The sequence below is a fragment of the Gouania willdenowi genome, chromosome 7 (genome assembly GCF_900634775.1).
Source record: "Gouania willdenowi chromosome 7, fGouWil2.1, whole genome shotgun sequence".
NCBI classification, from domain to species: Eukaryota; Metazoa; Chordata; class Actinopteri; order Blenniiformes; family Gobiesocidae; genus Gouania; species Gouania willdenowi.
The window spans coordinates 39451832-39475355 of record NC_041050.1 but is presented as its reverse complement, the minus strand read 5'-3'; the positions used below and the strand labels follow the sequence as shown (position 1 = coordinate 39475355).

At 35.8% G+C, this 23524-nt stretch overlaps 1 protein-coding gene across 16 annotated transcripts in view; it reads right to left on the bottom strand.

The window, feature by feature from the left end:
* The window catches only part of cacna1db (calcium channel, voltage-dependent, L type, alpha 1D subunit, b), a 99828-nt gene that overhangs the window by 27361 nt on the left and 48943 nt on the right, over positions 1 to 23524 (bottom strand). For 10 of the 16 annotated variants that reach the window (XM_028452878.1, XM_028452886.1, XM_028452893.1 and 7 more), the window contains 21 exons: positions 21621 to 21708; positions 19363 to 19389; positions 18962 to 19122; positions 18652 to 18877; positions 16083 to 16290; positions 15843 to 15963; positions 15354 to 15468; positions 15161 to 15221; positions 14999 to 15056; positions 14372 to 14504; positions 13513 to 13642; positions 10087 to 10146; positions 7908 to 8014; positions 7153 to 7240; positions 6092 to 6199; positions 5976 to 6028; positions 5756 to 5902; positions 3715 to 3916; positions 3463 to 3621; positions 1916 to 2026; positions 852 to 929 (listed from right to left, as the gene is read on the bottom strand). In XM_028452878.1, the coding sequence (XP_028308679.1) occupies positions 852 to 929; positions 1916 to 2026; positions 3463 to 3621; positions 3715 to 3916; positions 5756 to 5902; positions 5976 to 6028; positions 6092 to 6199; positions 7153 to 7240; positions 7908 to 8014; positions 10087 to 10146; positions 13513 to 13642; positions 14372 to 14504; positions 14999 to 15056; positions 15161 to 15221; positions 15354 to 15468; positions 15843 to 15963; positions 16083 to 16290; positions 18652 to 18877; positions 18962 to 19122; positions 19363 to 19389; positions 21621 to 21708 (2441 nt within the window). Of the gene's footprint in view, positions 1 to 851; positions 930 to 1915; positions 2027 to 3462; positions 3622 to 3714; positions 3917 to 5755; positions 5903 to 5975; positions 6029 to 6091; positions 6200 to 7152; positions 7241 to 7907; positions 8015 to 9939; positions 10000 to 10086; positions 10147 to 13512; positions 13643 to 14371; positions 14505 to 14998; positions 15057 to 15160; positions 15222 to 15353; positions 15469 to 15842; positions 15964 to 16082; positions 16291 to 18651; positions 18878 to 18961; positions 19123 to 19362; positions 19390 to 21620; positions 21709 to 23524 lie in introns of all 16 variants that reach the window. The other 6 variants (XM_028452894.1, XM_028452879.1, XM_028452881.1 and 3 more) reach the window with 2 other exon arrangements.

The window sequence follows — 23524 nt, the reverse complement described above, 5'->3', positions numbered from 1 at the left end:
TTATTGTGTTTTTTTCCAATAAACGTGATTACGTCACATTCCTTCCTGTCCAATCAGAACCCTTCCCACCCCAGACTTAAAGCAGAGGCTCAAGAAATATTGTAATGAAAAAATAAACACTAAACAAAGAAAGAATGAGAAAAATAAATGTACACAATTAAGTAAAAGACTGTAAGTTAAGTAAGAATTAAGGACTAATCGCGACTAAATGTGTTTTCCATGTAAATGTTGTTCAATGGTACCAGTGGCCAAGTTATAGGGAAAAAAAGTATATATATATTTTGTTTTTTTGTGACGTCATGAACTTTGACCTCTACTGATCTTTTTTACTGGTAGGTCGTACAGCTTTGGTCCAACAAAATAAAATAATCCACTTGAGATGAACTTTTCATAAATGTAAGCATCAAACTTGTACAATAAATATTCGTAGAGATATGGAAAATTTTGTTTTTTGACACATGATGGGACCTTGACCTTGACCTTGACATTTTGGCTCCAAAAAAGGTCGACTGTACATCCTTAACATTGTCCCCATGAGACGACATACGTGTCATTAGTGCTGCATTAATAGTCTAGGAGGAGTTCCACGACAAAGGATTTGAGGAAGAAGTCGTACGATAACAATGTATTTGGTAATTGAAAACTGCCAAATACATTTACTATTTCCATGTAAACAAAGCAAAATAGTTTAATTCCCTATTATTTAATTTGAAATAAAATAAAATAAAAAACATCATGTAACCGTGGCCAATCAGACAGGAAGGAAAAGAAGGAATAAAGGTGTAGAGGAAGGGAAGAGGAGAACACAGCAGTGGAAGGAAGAAGGAGGAGGAGTTCTGAGGACGTTCTACCTGGCTGAGGATGATGTCCACTACACTTCCAATCACCACCAGAGCATCAAACAGGTTCCAGGCATCACCAACATAACCCTGAACGTGGCCGCATGCACAGCCAACAGGACGAGGAGGAAAACAGGAGGAAGGATGGATGGAGCACAGGCAGGAAGAGGAAGAGGAAGAGGAAGAGGAAGAATGAGGGCTGGTAATACAGGACGCTGCAACTTTAAACAGTCTTTTTGGAACTGAATCTGTGTAATTATGAATAAAAATCAACATGGGGACATGAACTGTGTCACAGCTTTATTTTAATATTAGAAAAACAAAAGTTCAGGCCAGGGCTGGGGTCAATTATAATCATTGATAATTAAATACAATTATGACATAATTATAATTGAATTTGTAATTGAAAAAAATATGTGGCTGTTGTAATCGTAATTGAATTTAGATAATTGACTTTGTAATTGAAATTGGTATGGACATTTTATAAAAACTGTCATTTACAATTTAATTAAAAAAAAAATCTAGGGAACTGTGTTATAAGTCTATGATTAACACATACAGTAGGTCTATGTAGTAAACTATTATTAAAATGTATTTCATATCAAGTGTATCCATTAGTTCTCTTGAGGATCATTTTACCATTTAAAAAAAATGTTAAAATCTCGGGGTGTAAAAAAGAAAAAAGCTCAAACACCAAATATATTAATAACAATATTTTCATTGATTAGGAATCCTAACAATGTAATCAATAGATGAGAAACTAATTAATTAATAGATAATATTAATTAGTGTATTTTACAGTTGATTTAATACATGGGTCAAACTGACCCATTAGCATTAGTGATGCTAACAGAAAGCTAATAAATACATGTAATTGTAATTTCATTTCAGGGAGAAAACAATAATTTGTCATTTCAATTGTAATTGGAAGAAATGCCACTCACTGTAATCATAATTGAGTTGTAATTGAACATGGATAATTGAAGATGGAATTGTAATTTAAAAATGTAATTGAGCCCAACCCAGGGTGAGGCGTTAGAAGAAGAAGAAGAAGAAGAAGAAGAAGAAGAACTCACTCTGGGTTTGAAGGCGATGAGTTTTAGAATCATCTCTACGGTGAAAACACCAGTGAACACCATGTTCAGGATGTCCATCACATAGTTAAACACATGAGACTGACCGTGGTGCTGGAAACACACACACACACACACATTACAGACAGTACATACAGTACAGACACACACGCAGTACAGACACACAGACACACAGTCCACACAGACACAAACACACACACACACACATTACAGACAGTACATACACACACAGTACACACAGACACAAACACACTCACACACACATTACAGACAGTACAAACACACACAGACACACACGCAGTACAGACACACAGACACACAGTACACACAGACACAAACACACACACACACACACACACACACACACACACACACACACACACACACACACACACACACACATTACAGACAGTACATACAGTACAGACACACAGTACAGACACACAGTACAGTACAGACAGACACACAAACACAGACAGACAGCATAAACCTTTGTTTATATGGGAATACAACAGATATTATATTTACATTAATCCACTGGTGTCAAACTGTAGTTACTACAGTTCTGATAAAAACCCAGTTTGATCTAAAAAGCTGTTTTTATTCTCAAATGATTAAAATAAATTACGGTGACCATCGTACAGATTTATCCAGATCGTCAGGACGGATTTTACAAACTCATCAAAATGTCCGGGTTTCCCAGGGATCCTGAACGCATTAAAAAATGACTGAAGTCAATCACCTTTATTATAACAATGTGCTTAAAATAAATCTTAAAATCTCTCAATCTTTGAAACAATATGACAAACATCTCCTTCTAAAAATTAAAACTATAACAAAAAAAGCTCAAAGCTTACAGAACAGTAAATAATCATTAAATATACACTTTATTAAATAACTGTGACCTTAACTTCCCACATTCTAAGGTTGGTTTTCTAATCTCTCTCTGAACCTCCATGGAGGTTTGATCATCCAGGAGGATCTTCATCATGATATTATTCATAAATCCACCAGTGTTTGGTCTCTTTTAATCCATCTTCTCTGTGTGTGATGATTTTGTCAAAACAAAAAAAGCAAAATCTCTTTAATGATTCCATGACGTATGAGTAAAATTACTGTAATAACATGATAATATGATACTGGCTGTAAAGAACAACTCACTAGTTTTCAGAAATTGGTGGATTTTCTTTAATAGATCAAATATTATTTGAGTTATTGTCATTTAAATTAACTTGTTCCCTAAGATGCATTCAGGGTCACTGGGAAACCAGGACATTTTGATTGTAAAATACGGGTAAATCTGGACATATGGTCACACAACAAGATTATCAATACTTGGTTTTGTGCAATAGATTTATTTCATCAATAACAAAGTCTTAAGATAATATTACTCCATGAACAACTTCATATTTGACTTTATCACTGACCAAAACGTTAAAGCCCCTCCCCCCCGACATCAGGCAGTAATAAATAATATATGTGATATTCAGAGACACATTGATAACCTACTCAATGAAAAGTGTTCTTACCTGAATGGCGAGACACAAAGTGTTGAGGATGATCAGGACAAACATTACGTATTCAAAGCCAGTGGAGTTCACCACGTACCAGAACTTGTACTGGTACGGGTTCTTAGGAATATAGCGCCGCAGGGGGCGGGCCTTCAAAGCGTACTCCACACACTGACGCTGCGACGGCGTTTAAAAAACAACAAAGAGATAAAGAAGCTCAGTATGTTAGAGAATGATGATGATTCAGAGGAATCCATAGACTCCTCCTACCTGGTTCTTGTCCAGCTCACAGTTCTTGTACTCCTTCTCTCCTTGTTCCTGGAAGGTCACAATGACGAAGCCGACGAAGATGTTCATCATGAAGAAGGCGATGATGATGATGTAAATAATGAAGAAGATGGAGATTTCAATGCGGTAGTTGTAGATGGGGCCCAGGTTCTCCCTGTTGGAGTCGATGGCTTTGTAGAGCAAACTGTAGAAGAGACGAGAAATCACTATTTACTACTAAATAGGACATGTAAGATTACAGTAAAGGTTTTTTCTTTAGATTCCATGAGAACTAAAACATAATAATAACCAGAAAAAATCTATTTCCTGAAGAAAATGAGAATGAAAGTGTTGCTATTTCCAACTGAACCCTCGATATAATGCTGAAGATATGATGAAAACAGTTGAAACGGGTTGAAAAACATTAAACATTAGAATCTTTAACCTTGTAAAAGCACTTTAAGCTCATTTTTTGTACAAAAAGCACTTCATAAATAAAATAATAGACAAATATGATTTTCCACTGTATCATATCATAAGTAGGGATGAGTACCTTTCAGATTTGAACTGATACTCAGTACCTGTTACATTGGTACCAGTTTTCAGTAGTTTTGTGTTGTAATAAATGGTAAATAATAAAATCTCAAAATATTCCATCTGACTATATTCATTTCTGATAATAATTATAAACTTTAACAAATTACAGAAGGGAAACCTGGCAACCAGCTGTAACTGGCTTGTGTCAAACAAATGACAATTGCCCAGAAACTGTTTGGTCTACGGAACAAGTGAACACATTGTGAGAATCAGCAGGCTTGGTGTACAAATGAGTGATATTTTATGTTTCTACAGTAAAAACTGTGACCAAGAGGACGAGAGAAAAAAACTGAACGACTGAATAAACAGTCATTTGTACAATAGAATAAAGCCGACAGATTTGTGGGATTTGGTCCACTTCAGGCTTGATAATTCAAAAACTGCTTATCCTATGCCTAAAAATGTGGTATTGTGAGCGGCTAGATGGCTATACCTACTACTACTACTACTAAAAAATTAGGACTGTGTGTTGAATATTTTGGAAGTTTAAGGTAAAAGTTGGACCCTCACTCTGTCCTAACCAGCGCTGGTCAAATCTAAAAATGTAAATCATTTGAAAGGCTGTAAGTCACAAACTGTTAAATATACTGTAATATCTGAAAGGGAACAAAGAGCTGAACATTTTAAAAGTTGAATGATTGAAATCGGTTTAAAAATAGCTGAAGTTCAAAGTTTAAGATACAGTAAAAGATGTTGATAATGGCTGAAGTGGAGGGAAAATGAAAACATAAAAAGTCAAACAGTTTAAAAAGTTGAAAAGTTGTTTTTTTTAAAAAACCAATACATAGCACACATGCCAAAAAGTTATCTGCACATTTTGACAAGTTGTTGAAATTACTTATTTATTGTTTTTACTTATTTCTGTTATGTGTATTATTTTGTTGTGTAATACACGTATACATTATTTCATGGGGGCCAAACTCTTATAGTTCAGGGGCCACAGAATGTATGTGGAAAATGAGTAATTTCAACATTATTGTGTCCTAGGTTACATATTTATGTATACATGAAATATTAAATATGTAAGAAAACGACAACATCCAAATTAAATCAGTCTTAATAAGGTCTTCAGTTTAAATGTCCCAGATTTTGTGAACAATTTCTATTAAATTAAGGGAAATATTATGTCATAATTTGAGGAAAATTTAAGAATTTACAGTTTAACATAAAAAATGTCTGCAATCATGAGATATAAGCACTGGGAAAACTGTGAGCACCTGCAAATATTGTTGAGTTTCATTTACACAATGAGTCATGTTTTCTCTGTTATTATTACTTTCTTCTGTGGGTCGAATTGGATGCTCCAAAAGGGACAGATTTGGCCCCTGGACCTTAAGTTTGACACATGTGCATTATTTTCTATAGTTTTGGTCTTTGTTTTTTTTGTGTTTTATACATGTAAAAACATATATATATATACAGTATATTGACTGAAAGCAGTACTTACGTGGGCCAGCCCTCAAAGGTGGAGACGGTAAAGAGCGCCATCATGGCCATGAGGACGTTATCAAAGTTAAAGTCGCTGTTGAACCAGATCCTCTCTCTCACCACGGGCAGCGCCGTGTCCCCGTTGTTATAGAGGATGTACGTACCCCTGGGGTCCAAAGGACACAGACACTAGTCTCACACTACCGTACATAACGGACATGTTTAAAATAATAACACACCTGCATTCCTCTGGGCTGGACTTTGCATCATCTGTGCATCGATAGAATTTACCCTGGAAACCAGAAGCAAAGCTGGATTATGACTCTAGGGTTGGTCCATGTCTGTACGTTCATACCTTAAAGAGCTGAACTCCGATACAGGCGAACATGAACTGCAGCAGCGTGGTGACGATCATGATGTTCCCGATGGTTCTGATGGCCACAAACACACACTGCACCACGTGCTGGAGAACATTCAGAAACGTCTGATCAGTGATCACATCTTCACTCACTAATACGCTTTTTAGAGCCTGATACAGTATGAAACAACACCAAGTGTAATAATAACTATGTAATAAAACTCAAAATGTTACAAGTGGTCAATAATGTAACAAGACCCAAAACGTTCAAACTTTTTGCTTCATTATTACATCATGAAGCAAGCTAAATATTTTTCTTCTAATAGTGTAATAATTTTATTTCAGCGAGTCAATGATTTATGGATAAAAGAACTTACTTATTACTGGGGTGTCAAACTCATTTTAGTTCAAATATGGAGCAGTTTTGGTCACAGATTTTATATTGTAAAATGAGTAATTACAACATTATTGTGTCATAGTTTGAACTTCCACGTATACATACAAAACTAAATATGTAAGAAAACAATATCTAAGCAATAAGTGATAAGTATCAGTCCCAGTGGAATCTTTACTTTTAATTGTCTTGATTTTGTTACCAATTTCTGTTTAATTAAGGGAAATATTATGCAATAATATTGGATTATTTATGAATTTTGAGTCTTTCCCAACAGTTTAACATAATAAAATGACTGCAATTATGTGATATAAGCACTAGGGAAACTGTGAGCACCTGTAAATATTGTTGAGTTTTGTTTACATTGGTTTGTGTGTGTGTGTGTGTGTGTGTGTGTGTGTGTGTGCGTGCGTGCGTGCGTGCGTGCGTGTGTGTGTGTGTGTGTGTGTGCGTGTGTGTGGGTGTGTGTGTGTGTGTGTGTAGACTAGTTGTTATTACCAGTTACAACTGGTAATAACAACTAGTCTACACACACACACACATTTTGGGTTTTATTAAAAAACAACAATTTGTGTCTTGTTACATTTTCTAACAAGGTTTTTTCAACAACAACAAAAGTCGTTTTTATATAAAATTCATAAAAAAGAATGAATGAATGTCTAACCTTGAGTCCTTTGGCTCTGTTGATGGCCCTCAGAGGACGGAGAACTCTCAAAACACGAAGAATCTTCACCACAGAGATAGCAGAAGATCTGTGGAGGACAACAGACACAGCGGTGAATTTAACCCAACATTGGGGTCACCTGCAATTTCTAGTAATTGATTGAAAATATATAGAATAACACTGATTAAAAATATACAATACACACTCTTTACTGTATTCCATACTTTCATGTTCTCAAATATTTATATATCAAATATATTTAGAATAAAATGCACTAAAATAATAACTGAGCAGGTACATCTTGTCACTAACTTCATTTTGTTTTCATTTATTTATTTATCACATATTTAAAAAAAAAAAAAAAAAACTACATTAAAGGTGCAAGGATGGAACCAGGAGCTCCGCCCCCTTTTCAATAAACACATACAATTTGAAATAAAGGCTAACAAATAAACACTTGTTAAATCAGAAGACGGAATGCACAATTAATCTTTAATATATGATGAAAAATACTATATAGCCAAAGTACACAATCAATAGCAAAAGACAATAGAATTATTGAACAAAATGTTTATTGAAAATCAAAAAAGACATACAAAATCAAAACATTTATGCATATACGTAAATATATACACATATCCTGAGAAAACAGAAAACCAAACGTTGGGTCACGACCAAAAAAAATGGTTGTGAACCATTGATCAAACCTGTTTCTCACTGTATGACTCAATGAAGTCTGAAAGATGAATACGTACTGTATTCCAAAAGACACCAGAGAAACGCCCACAACGAGCAGGTCTAAAAGATTGAAGTAGTTTCTACAGAACGCTCCTTTATGGAGGAACGCACCGAACGCCGTCATCTGAGAAAAAAGAAGACGAGCATTCAGGAACGGAGAAAACAACAGATTCAAAACTTTCAAATTTATTTTTGTTCATACATAGGAGAAGCATCTAAATGGAACTGTGGATTATCTCACTTTGAGCATTATAATGTCTATGACCATAAATAACTTAAAAACCTTCCAACAACAAGCCATAACATTATGACCACAAACAGGTGTGGTAACCTTGGTTATTGATTATTTGTTCCAATAGAGGCTGATGGTGGATTAGTCATCATGGATCAAATTATCCATGTCTCATAAATTATTCATCAGATCAAACTAAACATTTATAGTGTGAATATTGAATTATTAAGGAATAATTGGTAAAAAAAAAATATTCAGAATTCTTTTAGAACAAAGTGTGTGTGATGAATTGACGTGGAATGACCCCACTGAGAGCTTTAATGGGTGGTCTGCAGGTGGTCTTATTATTATGATTAAATTAATGTATCATGTCATGACTTCATCATATTTTCAATCAAAGGTTCATTGATGACCTTAGCAACAGTAGCAACAACAAAGTAGACACATCCACATGCAGGGCAGAGTGACGTAAATAAATATACATACATGATACTTTTATTATGAAAGTGAGGAAAATGTTATCACATGACAAAAAAAACAGTATTTGAAAATATCACATTGCAAATTTTTATAGCACTTTCATTATAAGGTGAGCCTTTCATCATGTACTTTAGGTAGTTCATTAAAAAAAATAATGTATTTTAAATGATTTTTTTGCTAGACCAAAACATGCATAGATGTTGCAAAAATATTGAACTTCTCAAAATGTTAACATTTGACAATGTATGCAATAAAAAATCTGACAAAAGGTTCACCTTTAATGCAGATATACAGCTTGACATTATAATTTGTAATAAGTTATCCTTTACGGAGGAGGAATAGGACCAATTTTACAGAGAACATATTTTTGGGCAAATCAAGAAAAAAATCAAATAAATTAAAATACAATATCATGACAAAAGTCAAAGGTTTAATATTAAAGTCAATTTAAATCCTTTTATGCTGAAAAATGAGTAATTTCGACAATATTGTGCCCCAGTTTACACTTTTACGTACATTCAAAATACAAAATATGTAAGAAACCGACATCATCCAAGCAATAAGTGACAGATATCAGTCCTAACAGGGTCGGCACTTTAAATTTCTATTTATTTAAGGGAAATATGTAATAATTTGAGGATTTTGTAAGAATTTTGAGTTCTTTCAACTGTTCAACATTAAAAATGACTTTAATCATGTGACATAAACACCAGGAAAAACTGTGAGGCCCTGCAAATATTACTGAGTTTTATTTAAACAATGATTCATGTTTTCTCATTTCGTCATTTTTTCTTTCTTCTGCGACTGGATTGGATGTTTCAAGGGGCTGATTTTGACATGTGTGGTTTAACGCATTCATCGATAAATTTCTTGTCATTTGGTAAATTGGCCCTCGTCAGCTTCCGTAGATTTGACTTCATTAAGCAAACCTTTGACTTTTATCACAATGTTGTATTTTGAGTTTATTTTCAAAATTTCAACTTTAATCTCAACATTTTGATTTTATTCTGGATTTGCCGAAAATGATTTTTTCCATCAAAATGAGTCTAATCCTCTCCCATAATCCTTGGTCCTAATATCATACAAGTACACTTTATAAGTGTTTAATTCTATGAAATGTATTTTTAAAGCTCTGGTGTTATGGAGTTATTTGAGAGTGGCCTTGGCTAAAGAAAAAAAGCCAAATTAAAACCAGAAAAAGAGACAAAAAGGTGACAGGACAAGCAGGAGTCTGTTCAGAACCAAAGCTCATGTTGACAAAAATGAGAGGAGGGGGTACGTGTGCAGCAAGCTGGACGTGGAGAGCTGTCACTAATTTGACTTTAATTATTGTTTACCTTAATAAGGATCTCAAAAGTAAACATACTAGTGAAGACATAGTCTGCATAGCCTAGGATCTGAGGAGGCAATCAGAGTGACAGAGCACGCACAGTTACAAAAGCTCTACCCAGGACAGCACAACACAGCACGCACTGGACATTTACCTTCAACAGGATCTCAACTGTAAAGATTGCGGTGAAAGCATAGTCAAAATAACCAAGAATCTGCAAAAAGGCAATGCACAGTTTCAAGTCATTCACAGACAGACAACAGGGAGTACCAGACACTGTAGACTGGTAGATGCAATAGAAACACTGGCCCATGTAGCAGTAGTAGTGATTCATTAATATTAACCCTTAGATGCATAAGGGGGGTCAAAAATCTTAAAAATCTTTGACATTTAAAGTTTTTACTTTCTTATATTTCAGGTATTCCTATTATGCACCATATTAATGGTATTAACTTTTAAAAATGCAGCTACTTTACAGATTTAGAGCCTGTGTTCCTCCATCTTGAAATCACATGATTGATGATGTCACACGGCCCAACTGCCTGTAAACATCTATTGTTTTCATTCATTTCCAACTCTGAGGTTTGGTAGTAGAAAATGAAGCAGAGAAGAAGAGCTCTCCTAAGGGGCCTTTACGCTCCCTTAAACAGTGTGCTGACATGCTCTGGTGGATGAAGTTAGAGAGTAAATCATGGACCGTTGAAGGACTCCCACCCAAAAGGACTTCAATCCTCAGGAGTTTTTTTTTTCTCGAACTTTCAACTTTAATCCAAACATTATATTTTGATTTTATTCTCAAATTTTGACTTTATTCTTGATCACATTTGTCCCTAAACCTCTTCCGTGACAAAGTGACAAGTGCGTCACCTCAGATATTTTTATACTGCATATTATTTGAAAAAGTTTAAATGTATAGGATACAGTTATTTGATATTTATTGTGTGTGATGTGTAATTGAAAAATAATAATTTTTAAAAAATTGAATTTTAATCTGTTTTTTACTGAGCCCCATATTTTTTTTATTGCATGCTCACGAGCGCATGGAACCTTTAGTGCGTGAAACTAATACATAAAGTCCGTGGCACTTTAGGGGCTCTGTAGTTTTTAACTAAGTTTCTTTTTTACCAATTACTAGAATCCTTAAGCGATGCCCCATTTTAATTCCAGGCGATCACACATGGGGTCCTGACCCCAGGATTAAAAAAACACTATGGTAGGTCATGCATCCAAGGGTTAATATGTCTCATTCATTTTGTCTTATAAAATTCCAAATTCAGAAATTCCGTTAGATTGAAGAGTTTAAACTGAATAATGAGTAAAGAAGGGCCTTTTTTCTGTCCTCAGGTCTGACTCCCTCTGATCACCCAGTCAATCAATCACATACTTTTCACGCTGGTCATTGTGGAACAGACTGTATGCAAATTAGCGAACATTCAGCATTCTCATGAATCCAGTAGCTGAGCAGGGACAAGATGGGGAAAAGTCTCAATCCTAAGAATTACACTAAAAATGTACAATACAATAAAACAATCAATATCATCATAATAAATGATCAAAAGTATAAATATGCTACAGTATATGTTGTTTTCAATCAGGTCAGAGTTGCATTTGATCACTTATGACGTGTAACCACGACTATGGTGACAGTTTTTCAAAAAGCATGAAAATAAAACGATACCGAGGTCAAAATTTAATGCATTTCAAAACTTTTGCAGTTTGAAAAGTCTTAACATATGCAGGACGTTAGTAATAAGTGTGCACTTACCTTTAAAATGGGTTAATTTTAGCTTTAAAATGTTATTATACTTATCATAATACATTAGTGGAAACCAGGGGTGGGGTCAATTACATTTTTCAATTACAAGGAAATAACGCATTGGATTTAAGCACAGCAGCAGCTCATGTAGCGTTAGCTCATTAGCATTAGCTCATGATGCCGAAAACAAATCCTTATCTTCATTCGGCTCCCCACAGCCAGCCGTTCCAGGCCGGTTTATTTATTCTCCAGGATGTTTCGTGTTGCATGATTTAGTTTCTGAATCAGATCTACCCAAGGTCATTTCACGTAATCTGCGCCGGAATGAATTGTACAGAATCAAGTGATCAGGATCATGTTTCAAAACCTTCTTTGGCCCCCACCCCCCTCCCTCCCACGTAGTGGCAGTAGGAGGGGCGCTGCACGTGCGCGCCCCCCAACGGCTCGTTGCAATTCATCTAAATATTATGGGGCCGCAGATGGCTCCCTCGGTGTGTTGGTGCGCATGTTCTTCGCAACAACTGCCAAGTTAAATTCCTTGTGCTGTTTCAAACTGTATTTAACGAACCCTTACTAGAGAGAGATAGTATATACCTTTCGTCAAACTTTTGACAGGTGTGACATCATGCCCTTTGTCCCGCCCCCTAACCGGAAGTCCCGCCTCCCTGACCGGAAGTCCCGCCTTATAGCACCCGCCCATAATGGGGAAAAAAAAAAAACCTGACCTACTTTGGCCGTCTCTATGCAGATAAGAGTGCTTTGAACATACAACCTTTGGACTTACGCACACACACACACAGGCTTCACCATGTCTACAGGTATCATTAGTGAAACTGTTGTTATAATTCTACAAGAATCAAAACGTATTGCCGGTCAGCATGAAAAGTCTTTGGTGTTTTTGAAAATAATTCAGACACCACCTCCATTTCCTTTGCATCAACAGTGGTCACTTGAAAGTTATGGTGAAAGCGGGAGCTGGGTGTACGTATTCAAGTATGAGACGGGTGAACTCTGTCTGTATCAGAAGAATGTTTGTGAAACCACGCAAATGTCTGCGGCTGATTTGTCGTCAAATGACTGGGGTGTATTAAAACTAGCTAACCCTAGAAACATCAAAAATAATGAAGAAGAAGAAGAAGCTGTTTCTGATCCAGCAAAAAAGCAAAAGCTGAATTCATTATGGGCGGGTGCTATAAGGCGGGACTTCCGGTCAGGGAGGCGGGACTTCCGGTTAGGGGCGGGACAAAGGGCGTGACGCCACACCTGTCAAAAGTTTGACGAAAGGTATATACTATGTCTCTCTCTTACTGATTCTGATTCTGATTCTGATTCTGATTCTGACTCTGATTCTGATTCTGATTCTGATTCTGATTCTGACTCTGATTCTGATTCTGATTCTGATTCTGATTCTGACTCTGATTCTGATTCTGATTCTGATTCTGACTCTGATTCTGATTCTGACTCTGATTCTGATTCGGATTCTGACTATAGATTCCCTTACAAGAAACTTCAGGAATCTATGAAACCTCACCTGTACTGTCCAGTATCAGGGATTCATTTCACAGTCAAAGTGGTTATATTATAATTTTGGCTACAAAGTTACTGAATCATTTTTTGATTGAATCGTTGACATTAATTGTTACACTCCTATTATTTATCAATTACACAATTGAAATTACAATTGACTCCAACCCTGGTGGAAACTATGTGTGATTACTGATAAACGGAAAAAGTAAAGCATGTAGACTTTGGTAGATTCAGGACTGTTTGCTTCAACAGACATTAATCTGATAAATGTGTTATATTTTTTATTTTTCTACTTACGATATTGCGAGCAGAGAAGTTGCGTATCGGGTCCTCAGCCGCCAACGATACAGAGCTGAGCATGATGAAGACCAGGATGAGGTTAGTGAAGATCTGATGGTTGATGAGTTTATGGCAGAGAACACGAAACCTGCAGAGAACATTTGTTACATTAATTTAAATATTATTCAGATATCTACATCAAAAGTTTGAGTTTAATCATTATCATCAAAATAAACACATCATCAGATTAATGCTCATGCACCAGGATCACAATGGATATAATGTTCCTGAGAAATCAATGAAAATAGATAAAATAATACATTTAAATCCAATCATTCACCCTTTAAAAGACATCTTTGTCAAACACAGTTGTGGCTGCAAATAAATCATATTTTCACTTTTCCATGTGTAAAGTGTTGTGGTGGCTATCTAATATCTGACTCTGGATACAATTTACAGTATTTAAAGATACTTCATGACAATCCTTGTCCCCAAAAACATACATTTTACCACAAAGATCATGTTTCTACATCTAACAGTACAATACAGATGGCGGCCATCTTGGATATTGCTCTGAGCACAATCTACTATTTTAAGATATATTATTGAATTCATTGACCCTGAAAACCTATAATTCACCACTGAGATCATGTTTCTATGTCAAATAGAACCAAAATTTGGACAAAATATCCAAATTGGAAATACAGATTTCGGCCATTTTGGATTTATTGATTTTGAGTGGGAACCATTGGTTTATCAGTGTTGATCACATTAAAAATGGATTCAGTATTTACTCAAAAAACCAATGTACACATTTACATGCTTTTTTACAGAACATGTTTTTGACGTATCTGCCAGGATATTTAAACACGCTTACGGGTTAGTGCTGCTGAAGATGAAGAAGGCGCTGCCCTCTGGGATGGGCGGAGTCTTCTCTTTGATGGTGAGCTCAGAGAGCCGCTGTGGGCGGGGCCCAGGAGGAACTTCTTCTGCGAGCTCACTGTTGTCATCTTCATCACATGGTAATAAAACCAAATAAACACTATCAGGCTGTTATACATAATGTCAAGTTCAACATATATTTAATACCCATGCATGCACAGTGTGATGTCATCATTACATTATGTACATTGTCAGATCGGATGGTAAATGGGTCAGTGGGTCATTCCATATCATATCCTTAGAAATAAATCAATGGGAGAATAACATTAAACAATAGAGCACTAACTAGACATAAAATGTGTCTCGGTACCTGATTTGGATGAAAATACTTGAGAAATTAAAGCTAGACTTCAAGCACATGGTGAGTTTTTGTCTATCATAAAGAGATGATACAGGCTAAAACTAAGGCTTGTCCATTGATTTAAGAACATGAAGAGATAAACTAAGCTGCTGTTTTGCCTCAATAGATGTTAAGCTTCTTTAAAAAGTAGATTTATTTCTCACTTCTGTTCCTTAGATAAATGAGAAGTCTAAGTAAGTGTTGGTCCTGTTGTCACGTTACCTGGAGAGTTGATGGCAGGACACGACTCGTCTGCCTCCAGTAGAAGCTCAACAGGAACCTGGACCAAGAGATCAGACTTATCCACAGTTGTGTAAAAACTGAAAGAAGCATTTAAATGGTAGGACGTGGGTGCAACACAGGAGCTCGTCTCTATGTCTTTACCTTGGTCTCACAATCGTTGGCTTCTCCCATCTCTGTTTTCTTCTTTTCCAGGCTTATTTCCCTGTTTAGATCAAAAGAAAAACCCACTAAACACTCACAAGACAGTTTGCCACGATCCACTATTGAGCAAAAATAACATGTTTGTGAGAAAATAACAATAAAACGTGTAATTGTGAGATGTTCTAAGCTGTACTTGGCACTATTCTTCCTCTTCTTGGCTTCCTCCTCCTCCTTCTGGGCCGTGTTGAGGCTTTCTGCGTCTGCCAGGTTGTCAACAGCAATGGCCAAGAAGACATTTAGCAGGATGTCTGAGTGTGTGACGTAAAGAAAGAAACGTTTCCAACCCGTACTCACTTATATCACACATCTATAGGTTTCTTCTAAAGCAGTGGTTCCCGACCTTTTATGGGTCGCCACCTTATTTTGAATTCACTAATTAATGGCGAACCCAGAAACTTTTTTTTCTTTTCTAGAATTCGTTTTTAATCATGTTTGTCAGTGTGTGTTATAAATACTTACAATTTAAAAAGTACAGAATACAGTTGTTTGACATTGTGTGTGATGTGTTTATATGAAAAAGAATTAAAAAAAATTGTGTGTGTGTGTGTGTGTGTGTGTGTGCGTGCGTGCGTGCGTGCGTGCGTGTGTGCGTGCGTGCGTGTGTGTGTGGTTTAATGGATACAGTTTCCACAGATGAAGAGGATGATGAAGTAGATGCAGACCACCATCCCTGAGGAGGCCGGACCTCCATACGCCATGATTCCATCGTACATCACAGTGTTCCAGTCTTCTCCTGTCAAGATCTAAGAATATAAAATAATGTCCACACCTTTGTTCAGCTCTAGGACGTCTGAAAAGCTTTAAAGTTTCCCACGGTTTACAGTTCATACTGGAGGAACAAAGTAAAGTAAAGGTTCCGTACCTGGAACACCGTGAGCAGGGCCTGAGGGAAGTTATCAAACGTGCTCCTTTTAGTCACGGTTTCATCAAAGTTGAACTTTCCCCCAAACAGCTGCATACCAAGCAGGGAGAAGATGATGATGAAGAGGAAGAGCAGCAGCAGCAGAGAGGCGATGGACTTCATAGAGTTGAGTAGAGATGCCACCAGGTTACTGAGAGACGCCCAGTGACTAGAGGAGGAGGAGAATCACTATTATTATCACTTTAGTCTGCATTAACTCCTATGTTGGCGCGATTTTGACAAATAATCTATCAAAAAATTCAAAAAGTTCCCCAGATTTATACTTATACTTTTATAATTTGTATCTTTTATATTTTTTGACTTATTACATTTTTCTTTCCCATTCATTTCTATTGGAAATTTCAGTTTTTCCAACTTTTAACCCCTTCATCTCCAGACATTTTTCAACTGATTTTAACCTTTATCATGTTCAGCTACGACCGTCAACACATTTACACATTTGTCAAACTTTTTCAACATTATTGCTAATGTTCAGCTATTGTTAGGTTAATGCTAATGCTAGGTTATGCTCGGGCTTGGTTAATGCTAGGGCTAGACTAATACTAATGCTAGGCTAATTCTATCACACGGCTTTTGCTAATATTAAGCTAATGCTAGCTAATACTATTACTATGCTAATGCTAATGCTAATGCTAATGCTATTGCTAATGCTAATGCTAATGCTAATGCTAGCTAATGCAAATGCAGTGCGACGCGGGCCAGTACTTGCATCCACACTTGCATTTTCTTCAGTAAATGTAAATATTCTAGCTAAGCACGTTAGCTCTCAATGGAATACAAATATATCTAATATTGTTTACAAGTCTCTAATAAAAAGGTTTCCAACCATTTTTGGGTCATGACCCCATTTTTATATCACAAATTTATTTATAACAAATATTTGTTATACTGTACTGTTAGTGTACAATAGTGACAATATGTGCCAGCTTAGATATTTTTATACTGCATTTTATTTTAACTACATTTATATATGAGAAAGTGAAAGTATAGAAATATAATTGTTTAAGTTTGCATGGTGTTTAAATTTAAAAAATAATTATCATTACTTTAGATGTTTTAGCTTTCTTCCTCTTCCTGCAATGAGGTATTATGTGGGACCAGCAGTAATAATGGACAACTGCCAAAGTCAGTTTTTGTTTATATTATGAAGGACATTGTTTATATTGGATGGCAATTATAGTTTAAACAGTAGAGCTTTAATCAGGCCTGACCTGGGCTGAACTCAAAAGAACACACATTCTACAGACTGCAGCTTTAAAAGTGCTGATGTGCATTATTCTGTCTCCCTTCCTCCCTACTGTTAAGAAGTGGGAGGGGCCAGGTGAAGCCCCTCCCATTTCTGAGTGAGCACACCTGATTCTTTTAATGACCTGAGGCTGAACTGGAGCAACGTTTACTTCCTTTTACTCAACTTGGACCAAACTTTGATGTAAAGACTCTTTAATGTTTGGATCAACACCTCATGGTAGGAACCTCAATATAAACATGGGTTTATTATAAACTAATGTTGTTAAAATTAATCAGGAAACTTGGACTTAAACATTGTTTAGTATTGAAAATTTAGTTGAATGCATTTCTTGTTCATTTATTTTAACAGTTTTGTAAATTATGTATTGTTTAACAGGCAATTCAAGGAATGTTTATTGAGTTTTATTTGCTTGTTTAATTTAAAAATTCATTAAGTTTATTCAGGTGTATGGAAGCGTATTGCATTCACTTGGGAAAAAAACAGTTTTTTCTGAATAACTTATTTATTTGGTTTGTTTTTCTGGCTATTTATTTTTTCATCTTTTTTAGATATTTTTTTCTTATTTTCATGCTAATTTTTTTCTTGAAGAATGTAGAAATAAAAATCATCAAAAAAACTTAATTATTCAGAAAAAGCAGATTTATTTATTTTCCAGGTGAATGCAGTACACTTCCATACAGGCGTCATGTTAACTATGTAGTTAAAACTAGTTTGGGTTAATGTGAAATATAAATAAGTTAAGATAAAATGGTTAAAAGTAGTTGTTTAAAAATAATCTGCAGTGCTTGAAAATGCTGTGGATTAAAACTGTTTAAAAATACCTGGGTTAAAGTGTATTATTAAGTTAACTTACTTTTAACAATCTGATTTTGTTAAAAACATGGTTAAAAACATAATATTTGATTTGTTCTGATATTTGGAAAAAGCTGCTGCAAAATCAGGCGTTTTAGGTCGTAACAATCACAGAAATTGGTCGTGAAATCCTAAAGGTGCTGAGAAATAGAAAAAGGTTACCAATTTATTTATAGAAACCATTTTCATATATAATAAAATATATAATGAATAGCAATTTTTCATTCATTTCATGTAATTTTAAGGAAGAAATAGGATATACAGTATATCATTATCAGGATATAAATCTACAGATATCGTAATACAATTTTTTCTCCATATGTCACAGCACTACTTTGCGTGGTGGAGATAGACACCAGCAGGGGTCAAAGGTCATGTATGAAGAAAGGGTTAAATGTTACTGCTCACTGTGTAACCTTGAAGATTCTGAGGAGACGAACGCAGCGGAAAACCGATATTCCCAGAGGAGACATGATGGCCAACTCCACCAGGATGGTCTCAATGATTCCTCCACACACCACGAAACAGTCGAAGCGGTTAAACAACGACACGAAGTAGGCCTGAAGGCCCAGGCTGTACATCTTCACCAGCATCTCCAGCGTGAACAGAGCCAGGAGGACTTTGTTAGCAGCATCTGGAGAACAGACAATACAAAAAAAAATAAAAACAAGCTATGGAATTGTTCCCAATGCAGCAAATCAGAGTTTAAAATGAATACCCTGGACTTCAGTCAGCCAGTCGGGCTGGTTGTAATGTTCTGAGGCGATGGTGAGAGTGTTGAGGAACACCAGGATGATGACCAGCCAATAGAACGTCACCGATTTAACAGCAGCGCGACATTTCCTCCGACAGAAACGATTCCAGCGTCTCCACTGACGACTGAAAAACAGTCATTAAAAGAACACACTGGTGAATTATTACTGAATTGAACCATTAATGAGTGAATACAGGATAAAAGGTGAATAAAGTGAATGCACAGAGGAATAAAAACACTGATGAAGTCAGAACAAGTCAAACACACGTGAAACATTAGGGACGTGAAACAGAAAAACCAGCCATGCACAATGAAGTGAACCAGAGATTAGAAACCATGTCAATCATACCAGTTCAGTTACTAACCTGCACTTTGACTTGGTAATTTTTTGACTGCAGAAAATAAAAGATGAGGCACTTTTAAAAAGCAACTTTGTTTTAATCTGTTAATCTGTTTTAAAAGTCCAGGAATCAAACCCTTACAAAGTTTAGACGCGTGTAGCACAGCAATAAGTGTCTTTTTCATTTCACTGACATGTTTCAGATTATCAAACAAATACAAATATCAGACAAAGACAACATTGATAAATACAAAATGCAGAGGTTAAATGGTAAAACCAAGCTGGTCCAATAGTGTACAGTATATGTGACACTAATCTTTGAAAAGTCACAGAGCAGTGTTTAAATCCTGTCACACCACCATTTAAAATCATTCTTAATTTACTCATCTAGTGTGAAACTTTATATTTCACAAAGGGTGAATTATCTATAACAGTGGTTCTCTTTTGTCTACAACATTTTACTCAGAATTCTATTTAAAAACATCTGTAGATCATAATGATGATCTATAGTTGATAACATCTATAATGATAATCACACATTTTAAAGTTTTGTAAATAAGTGAATGAAACAGTATTTAATTAATCTTGAATAGATTTATTTCTATAGTTTTAATCATTTACGATCATTTCCCTCCTGATGTGGGACCAACACTGACCCTTGTATTTTCAGTTCATGTTCTAATCATCTTTTTGTCTGTTTTCTGTGTAATTTTATAAAAGTTGTTGTTTGTCTGTTCATTTTATTATTCAGTATATTTTTCTCTTATTTTGTGTATTTTTGTTGTTGTTTTTTTTGTGTTATTGGTATTATTTAAATTAGTCTCTGTGTAGATAAATAGATAAATAGATAGATTCCTTTATTGTTATTCAACATAACATAACAGAGATTAACTGCAGACTGAAATTACGTTGCATTTAGCCACAATGAAAACAGTTGGATAAGCAGCGAGAATACAAGAATAAAAAGGGTAAAAACCAGGTCATAGGAGGATGCAGTATAAATATATAAATATAATGTGTGTGTGTGTTTTTGGTGTCGTTTGGTTGTTTCTTATGTTGTTTTGTATGTTCCTCTGTTATTTTTGTGTATTTTGTAGTAATCTTGTGTCTCTGTTGTCGTCTCCTGTGTGTTACTGGTCATTTTTAGTCGTGTTATCAGTTTTAACCAACAATAAACATAAAACCCCATATTTTAATGCTTTCATTTGTAATTTTCTACACTCACCCTCTCAAGTACACCCTGTAGTGCCATCGTGCACCCCCGTTTGAGAAAAACGAATCTATAGGATAAGAGGATGAGACCTGGCCAGGGGTGCACAATACATGGATCGCGGAGGCATTTTGTGTCGATTGTGCACGTGGGCCGCAAGACCTCAAATGTATGAGAACGGCATAGTCACGTATACTAAAAATGAAACCAAACAATTCAGCTTTTGACCTCAGTTTGAGGGGGAGAAGAAGCTCCTCCAGCCCTTAAGGCTGCTCACACCAACCTGGTCAGCTACATTTATTATCAGCATCTTCAGAACAACCTACGTGGGTGGAAGTCATTGAAGTTATTCTAAACTTTTCAGCCTGCGACCCCCAAAATAACGGTGACAGACTGGCGACACCCACTATCCCAGGTGGTGACTGAAAACGTAAAAATAACGTGCACACAGGACTCGTGCATTGACGGCCAGGGTGAGAACGCCACGCCCCGCCGGCGCAGTGTGTGGTTTTGGTTACAAGCAAACGACGGCAGACTGGGCCGGGGGCGGTGCCCGCACACCCCCAAGAGCGTGCCCACGGCAAGCCCGTCGCTCGGCAGGGGAGAGTAAATGCCCGAGGGGCACGGAGCAGCTCCTTGGCGAGGGCTGAAGCCGTCTGCAGGGAGCGAGACCCCTCCATGGGGTTGTGTGTGTATTTCTCTGCTCTCCACTGGCTTTCTGTTGTATCTTTGGTCGTTATTATTATTAACCCTCTCTGACCTGCTTCTGTTTATTATCAGTTTTAATTTAAACGGCCTGCATTATGAAGCTGGATTTATTCTCATCGTGTTTACTTCCAGGATTTATTTCATGTGTGCTGTACTACATTGATTTAGAAGAATTAATTCCAAAGTCTCTAATTATATAATATATATATATATTTTAAATGGAGTCCCAGCACTCGTATTTACTTCGTCACTTAGGACCCAATAGGTTTAAATAACTTTTTAATTGTTTCACACTGATCAACAAACAAACACTAACAACAGGATTGTAAAATAAATACATCAGTCTGACGTGAAGCTTTACTCACCACAACGATCCACAGCAGAAGGATTTCTCCTCCTCACTGTTACGATTGTCTGTATTGACCGATTCTGTCTCACTAGTGGGTATACTCGCTGTAGAACACACACACACACACACACACACACACACACACACATGGTTAGTTAATGTATGTATGTAACAGAATTCTTTATTAAATGTTACTTTTATCATTTACAACCATTCATATTTGGTTTGAGGGTACAATTTAAATAAATTTAAAGAATGAACTACAGTTAGTAGGAATAAGTCCTTCTTTTCAAACATTTTGTTGTGATAAAAATGTCTAAGTCTCTTCAAAGCCTAGCCAAACAACAAATCAATAAATAAAATAAAACTGCAGACTGACTGTTTATAGAAATGTAGCCCATGGTAAATATAATTCTCTAGACTTTTCTTTATTTTCTTGTAATAATTCAGTAGTTTAAAAAAACATTCTGGAGATGAATGCTGCACCTGCTTTGGAATTCAGACACTTTAGATTTGTGCACAAAAATTAGGCCAGACCTGTGTCAACCAATGTTTTTACTATTAAAGGGATCCTCCACTGTTTTTTTACAAGAAGAAGCGCTCTCCCTTAAACAGTGTGCTGACACGCTCTGGTGGCTGAAGTTAGAGAGTAAATCACGGCCTGTTGAAGACACACAAACTCCGAGGATAGAAGTCCTTTGGGAGGAAGTCCTTCAACAGTCTGTGATTTACTCGCTAACATCAGCCACCACAACATGTCAGCACACTGAGCTCTTCTTCTCTGCTTCATTGTCTAAGACCAAACCACAGAGTTCAAACTGTTGCCCCCTGCGGATTGTTTTTATCCTCTTTCTGTAAACCAAAACGGTTTACATCGACATATTTAACTCTTCCTGATTATTTAGATCAACCAAAAGCTGCACAAATTGTTATTGTGACTGAAAAAGTTATTAAATGATATAAAAATCAGGCTGAATGTTTCACTCCATCAGAAAACAATAGGATGTTTACAGGCAGTGGGGCCGTGTGACATCATCAATCACATGATTTCAAGATGGAGGAACACAGGCTCTAGAACTGTAGTCTCATTTTTAAAAAAACTAATAAAACTAATATGGTGCAAAAATAATGTGTTTTGTTAGACATAAATCTTTTAATAAGGACATTTACAAGATTTTTGGACACATTTGTAAAAACTGTGGAGGATCCATTTAATATCTTTTAAACCAGAATGTATACCTGAAAAATAATAAATAAATAGTACAACCTTAAATTAAATAAAATTCACCAGATGAAAATAAAATGAGATTTGAAATAAAAATTTAAATGAAAATAAAATCTGAGTGATCAAATAATGAATACATTTACTATACATGCTTAACAGGTTTTTCTAAACCAAAGATGACCGTGATTATAGAGATGAATAATGAACAAGGAATTTAAACACACACATAATGATGAATGTTTTATTTAACAGCAACACGGTCACAATGAAGTGAAATAACACTTTTTTATCTTGTGCATTAAATACTCTTTTCATTCAATGAAATGGCTCTGCTGTAAACCGGAGGTTTGTTTGTTGAATATTAAACCATTTAGTAAAATAAAACTCCACTTTTTGGGCTGTGATGGATACATTTCTTTTTTTTCTGTCATATTGACTTCAGAAAGCTTTTTTTTGGCTTCTTCTCTGTCTTTGTGTCTCTTTGTAAATGTAGAAACTTTTAAATGTTAAAAAAAAAAATATGTGGAAACGGGACTGTGTAACAGAACAGACGTCAGCTTTATAAGCTTTTGGATGAGTTTGATACTAAAGTCTGTGGTGTCATAGATGAAGTGACTTTAATCAAAACAAAGAGAAAACCAAACGCAAAGAAAATTCCTGAGAGGAAGACTGAGATAATGCAGAATTTGAAATCT